At 30.0% G+C, this 7340-nt stretch overlaps 1 protein-coding gene across 10 annotated transcripts in view; it reads left to right on the top strand.

The window, feature by feature from the left end:
* The window catches only part of LOC126776730 (AT-rich interactive domain-containing protein 2), a 29456-nt gene extending 25566 nt beyond the window's left edge, over positions 1-3890 (top strand). For all 10 annotated transcript variants that reach the window (XM_050499427.1, XM_050499431.1, XM_050499435.1 and 7 more), the window contains 2 exons: positions 2035-2126; positions 2417-3890. In XM_050499427.1, the coding sequence (XP_050355384.1) occupies positions 2035-2126; positions 2417-2519 (195 nt within the window). In that variant the 3' untranslated portion in view covers positions 2520-3890. The remainder of the gene's footprint in view (positions 1-2034; positions 2127-2416) is intronic.
* Positions 3891-7340: the final 3450 nt, after the last annotated feature.

Raw genomic sequence — 7340 nt, forward strand, 5'->3', positions numbered from 1 at the left:
GAAGGGTGAGTGAGCCAGTGTAACTACAGGCACAAGGGACATAACATCTCAGTTCTCAAGGTTGGGGTCGCATTGGCTATGTAAGGAATGGTTATTATTTCTTACACTGCCAATGTCTGGCGGTGGTGACCACTTACCATCAGGTATCCCATTTGCTCCGCCCGCCTATACTATAAAACAAATAGTAACAAAATATAAATAATCCTAATATGCAATTAATAAAACGTGTAATAAAAAAATATAATTTGATATGAGACTACATTATTTGGCAAAAGACTATTATTAGGGATAATTTTGGTATTTAATCGTCAAGTATTTACACTTTCCTGGTTAATAAATATTAAATTTTTATTTGTTTTTGATTAATAAATCTATTCAAATATTATATACATTAATTACATAATATATTAATTTATTGCTATTATAGATAGTTCAATCCACGATGACACGTCCCATTCTCTTTCCCAATCGCTACTACTACAGTGCAAGTGTGCAATATAATATAATACGTCTAAACGTATACTGCTCCAGTACTAGCTACTCTATAGTAACTAAACGCACACTACGATAAACCACAAAAAGAATCATAGTCGACTAGAAATGTGCCTTATATATTTTCGATACTGAATAACGGTGCTATTTATTCCATGTACAATATTTTGTAATATTCTTTTCCAATAATATTTATTTTTGAATAAAATGTTTGCCCTCCTTAGGGGGCTCTGTAATCTGCATAGTATAAATTTAAATATTATGAATCACATACATTTTATAGTAAAACTAAAATTTTAATGAAAGTATTTCAAATACTCGTTTTTTTATTTTATCAATGTGCCGACATGTGGCGCAAACGTCACTGCTTATTCGATCAAAAGATTCCTTTTAAAATAGGACTTATTTAAGTATAATTTCGATCAACATTGAGCCGGGCACACTGAGCCGTGGGCGACTCGTAACAACCTCTTCGTGGATTGAATTAACTGTATACTACGTTTTATTTAATTATTAAAAGTTTTTTTTATATTATGTTTGTTTGTAAAATTTTAGTTTTTAAAAAAGCAAAAAAAAAAAGCAAAACGTCGATATTTTGAAAAACTGCTTCTAATTTTTTTGCTGTATATTTATGAATTGTATATGTGTGCGTAGAATGACTGTAGTCTTACAAGAGATTGTCTCGATCAATTTATGTATGTGTCTATTTAATAATTAAAGAATGTGTTTGTGTTGTTACTTTTTTGATGTGTATGTGTTAAGGTTTGTTTATGTATGTGTGTCGTTCTTATAAATTTGTGTTAGTAGTAGTTATTTAGGCGGGAAAAAGAGACATTAAATGTAATGCAATGATGGCATATCTCGCAGGTATCTATGATATGATCGCATTTTATTGGTAGATTTTTTGTTAATTATAAATGTTATTTATATACTTTATTATGCTTTAGAGATGTATATGACATCATGATTATAATATGACGGACGGTCGTTAAGAATTCGTAATTCATTTTAACAATTCAATTATATTCGTTGCTATATAAACTTGTAATTCTGAAGTATATTATATATTTGTCTCTTCTTGTTTCAATTGTATTTTAAAATTCGGAGCCCCGTTATATTTTATCGCGATTGCACAATAGCTGACTTTTTTGTTTGATTGTCCTGTCCGTTCATTGTTTTTGTTTTATTTGCGGCTTTTATGTGTCCATCGTCACTGTCAACACATTTCATTATATCATTATTTTATTAAGTAAATATACATGTTTATTAATTCGTATGTCTGCTGTTTTTACGTGAATAGCTTATATAGAACAAATGCTTTATCATTTTATGTTTGTCATATTAGTTTATACTTCAACAGAATGCGTTCAAGGCCTATTTACATACAGCCTATTTTTTAATATTTTGACTTTTTAAATGGGATGAAGTATACATTTTATTCAAATTTAGAACGTATTCTGTTGTTGTGTTGCTTCTTGTGCATATGTCTGTATTAATAATGTTATTCGTTATTACGTTAAATATTTATGTTTTTAAAATTAGGATGAAAACGAAGGACCCGTGACAAAGAGCATACGTCTTACAGCCGCTCTCATTTTGAGAAATATCGTCATCTACTCAAACACCGGTCGGAGGTAAGTTTAATAATTATTGCAATTGTATACGATTTGTTTATAAAAAATAGGTACATGATACCTTATTCCATAGGTGCATTTAATCATTAAGTGCACAAATAGAAAATAAAAGTATTCGGTAAAATGAACACAGTTTTTTTATATATCTGTATAAAAATTGTAAGGAAATAGATACGAATAGTGATAATACTTTTATTTATGACATAAAATAAAAATTAAAATGTTACATGTCACCTTTATCCACTCATGTATTCAATTCATGTATGATAAACCAAAATGTTGTTCCACAGACTCCTGCGTTCATACGAAGCCCACTTGGCTTCGATAGCTCTCAGCAACGTGGAAGCGTCTAGAACGATCGCTCAAGTTCTCTACGACATGAACAATATTTGAGAATAGCTTGACGGGCTCAAGCCCGACCATTAGTGAAAAGAACTTTTATTTTTGTCTGAATGTCTGATCCGTGGGATCGAAATATAATGAAAAAAAAATAAAAAAAAAATCAATTGCGAATACACGTGAACTCTTTTATACGTCAGAAACATTTTACTTTTAAACGCATTGCATTCAAATTCGATCTTGGAAAGAGTATCACTTAAAGGACAATATAAGAATGATATAAAATGAATATTTAAGTAGAGATCCATATTCTTAAATAAATATGTAATTTTGTTTACCTCGCTGTTTTGCAGTCATGGTTAATGCATTTATCGTTGTTGTTTTTTCGTTACCACATAGAGCGTAAACATTTGATGAGATTTTTATGATTTTTAACTATAATATGTTAAACATTAAGGATTTGTTTCATGAAAGTGTCAAGAAGTCAAATTCTATAATCATAAAAAATATGTCTTAAATAAATCCAATATGGCTGATGTAAATTGTCATATTGGATAAAAAGAGGAGGGTAATTTACCGGACAATTGTTGTTCATTTTGTTTAGTTGCATAGTAACATGATTTAATTGATTTTTTTAAAGATAAATTGTTGATAATTGATTTGACGAATAATTGTTTGAAATAAATGTATGATTAGTTAAGACTGAATTTAAACTTAAAGGAACAAACCATAAATGTCCTATAGCTGGGCTGCAGTCTCCACTAAAGAAGAGCAAGACTTGCGTAAGAAATAATGTTAAATTAGATCTATCTCGTTGTAGGCAAAGCCATCTGAAAATGATTTTGAAGACGGTTTAGATAATAATTATCTCAATATTTTATAATATTGTCTATAAATAAAGTATCAAGAGAAAATCATTGATTAAATATTTTTACACGTACCATAGACAAACGTTTGTAATTTCAATATATATGTATCACTAATTGTAAACATTTAATTGAAAATATACATGAAAACTTAAATATATATATTTAATGATTGGATATATTAAAACATATAAAGGCACCCATCATGAAGGATTCTCGGTGTATTACGGTGTTCTCGTTTGAAGGATGAGTGAGCCACTTAACATCTGGTGGTGCCATACATAAGAAAATACAGTAAATTGCAAGTTTTTTTAAACTGAATATGTGCTATTTAATTCTACATAATTGCTAAGTATTATATTCAATTACGATTTAGATACCTTGTGAAGATTTCAGAATTATAATGAAATGTCGAGACAAAAAAAACGATATTTTAAATCCCAATAAATGGTTATTTACTTAATTATTTATGTGATTAAATTGTGAAGTTAAATGTAAGTAATGATAATTAAATGTAGGATCGTAATAGAAATAGAGTAAGTTAAAATTAAGGAATAAATCATTGGATAATATTTCGAGTTTTAATTATCTGTCCCCAATGTTATAATCCTGTCAATATTCTGTCAATAGAATATTGTCAAGATATATAACTGGCAATACTTTCTCGTTTTTAATATAGCATATGAAAATAATACTGAAAATAATAATAGTTAATATGTTATTTGTTTTAATGGATAAGGGAAGAGTTAATTAAAATATTTAAAACATGAGAATGGTCGTGTCTTATGATGGGTTATCTATAAAGACTTGCGGATTTGGTACATTATTGATAAACTTATCAACATACAAAATGCTTTTGTATCTGTATTATTAATCGATCAACAATTTGTCTTTGATTACGTTTTTATAGTGAGATATATTTTAAGAAATATAAAATCACTTGGCTGACAAAATTTTTTTGGCAGAGTTAGACATGTAGGTTTTCGCACGATGTTTTTTCTCACTGAACAAGAAATTGAATAATTATAAGCAAATTAAGAATATTAAAATCAAATATCTCTCTTTTGTAATCTGGATTTTAAATAAAATAAAACATTAAAATATAGTTTAGTTGAAACGCATGTCCCATATCCATAGGAACATTTTCAGGAAATTAAGTTATTTGTGAAACTTGTGAAAACCATGTGAATTGAAAATTCGTAAAAGCGCCGACACAGTTTGAATTGCAAAACAAATTTACTTTTCAATGAATATTTTACGTGCTCGTATCTATAATTACTGTGAATTTTTGCGAAGTATAGGTATATGTATTATAATAATTGAAGACTTATTGTAAATTATACTAGACAACTAATAATTATATGAACAAAAAACTGCCATATATAATTTTTACATATAAAAAAAAAATAGATTATGCGTTGTTTTTACAGTTCAATTGATTTAAATATACTTTAAAGATTAAGCCTGATCCTTTAGTTTTTATTAAGCAGAAAACCCTTACATCCAAACGAACAAAATTTCAAATTTTAAATATTAGTAAGAAGTGTGCAAGCATGTAATGGTTGACTATATAGAAAATTTGATATCCGTATATGAAGTACTGTTAACATGACCGACATAATTAATTCAAGTTTCTTTTGCATAAACATTTTAAAACTTGCTTTAAGAAATATTCGTCAAGTTTAAATATTTCCAGTCTGTTAGAAATCCATTCATTGTTGTTGTTTAATTTATAATACTTGCAACACTAATTACAAACAATAAAACTTATCTCTTTCCAACTTATAACAAAATATGTATATTGTCTTTTTCCGTTGTTTGACCAATCAACGACGACAATGTTTTCGCGCCATCTTGAATAAACTTCTTGAACGTTTGGCAACGGTAGCGGAATTAAATAAGTGTGAAAAATTAATGTGGGATGAGCAAAAGGAGGTTTCTAAATTTATTTGAAATTAAAAAGTTAAATGGTTGAGTGATTGTGAAAGACTGGTTATGTGAAAATTCACTTACCCCAAGTTTGGTATATAATTTATCTATTATAATTACTTTCATTACAAACATAACTCGTACAGTAACCGGCATTTACACATCTTAATTTTATTATTAGCGGTCGGTGGAATCCCGCCCAAGTTATATACCACCGGAGATTATATTATATAATACATCTCAACTCTTTTTATCTACAAAAATACTGTTTTAATTTACGTCTAGTGAAGCGACCATTTGACAACTACTGCAGTGTTATGTAGTTACATAGCAGAATATAAAACCACATTGTAATTTATCAACTTAATCAAACACCACAGTCAGACCAAGTTTAAATTTTTATAGCATAAATTAATAGTAATTTTCAAGTTGAAAATTTCATTAATAGAAATATTGGATATATAGCTACCTATATTGAAAATAAAGATTGTGTGTATGTGTGTAATCTTCAGAAATATAGTGTAGGATAAATGTAGTGAGTATTCCGATGTTCGGGGTGCACTTGGCACCTTGGACACCGGCGAGCCCCACTGTTCCCATGGGGGAAACGTGTAACGCATCTTTCCAGCGTTAAAAAAAAAAGTGAACAATAACAACATAAACATCAGAGCATCACGGTTGCACGTGCAAGCGATCCCGTAGTTCCACTTTTCACTTTTCACCAACGCGTTTTTCCAGTTATTAAAAAAATGCACGATAAACGTCTTCATTAGTGTCTTAATTAGTCTGCGACGAGACGCGACGAAGTGCGAACTTGTGTCGCAGTGTGACGCATAAGTGATAAAACTCCAAATTAATTTCGCTCTAAATATGTGATATTTGCTGTCTTCCTTCTTTGTTTACAAAGTTTTTGTAGTGCTAATTATTAAAAATATGGTTCAGAGTAACAACCCGGTAAACTTGCCCATAGTTAGAACAGTTAGGAACTGAGATCGTCGCATTTGTCACTTATGAACTCCTTAGAATAGGACAAACGTCGCGAGAAGTATTGGTCTTGTTTTGTAGAGTTGCGTTGCTAAACCTTTCATCCTGTAGTTCACCTAGAAATACGGGTTAGCTAACGTTATTACTGGAATTTTGTCGATTAAGTCGACACCGCCTGAGGTCTGACATAGCGTGCACTGTGCAAAACTCAGTGATGTCATATTGACCATTGTCAATCACGACGTTCAAAGGATATTAATCATGATATTATATTTATTCAGACCCCGCGAAAAGTCGGGGCATTTATATTAGTAGTAAAGAATGAAACGAATATGGGTCACTTATTATGTTGATGTTTTGTTTAATTATACAACAGCGGAATGATTAATTGTTGATTTAATATCCCATTTGTTTCATTCGTTTATTTCCATAACCATATCATTAATTAAGCATATAAATACTATTTGACGCAATGGACAAATGAACGTTGGGTACGAAGAGAATACCGAATCATGAAACTTTTGGTGCGATTATGAAAGTTAGTGCTTGAGAAAACGTGTTTGGCGCAAAGATTTGATTTATGTGTACCAATATGCATGAACTTTTTATTACGGTAACGGGCATACATCAGCCAATGTTAGGAATATGTCAAATCCTTAAAAAGTCTATGATCTCATCCCAATATCATTCATAAGTATTGACAGTCCGCCACAAGGCTACGTGTAAAGTCTATGTTAACTCAGTGACAATAAAACGTTAATAGTGTATAGTTAAATAAACAAAGGCTAGAGACTAATAGTAACAATAACTCAATAATTTAATAAATGTACTTTCATACTGGTAACAATTCAGGCGTAGGATTAGCGAATTTACGTACTTTCCGAGGCACAGGAGCGTAAACATTGCCAGCGTCCATACTCCGGATAGTATGTAACCACCAAACTATAATTGAGTTCGAATTTTGCGCACAATTTATGCGGTCAACACAACACCACATTCAAAATACAGTATACAATTAATTTTTATCTTTATAGTACAAGGATCAAATAAAAGGTTGTTATAAATAGTTGCAATTTACAGATTGCATGAATATAAA

This window comes from Nymphalis io, chromosome 21 (assembly GCF_905147045.1).
Source record: "Nymphalis io chromosome 21, ilAglIoxx1.1, whole genome shotgun sequence".
NCBI classification, from domain to species: Eukaryota; Metazoa; Arthropoda; class Insecta; order Lepidoptera; family Nymphalidae; genus Nymphalis; species Nymphalis io.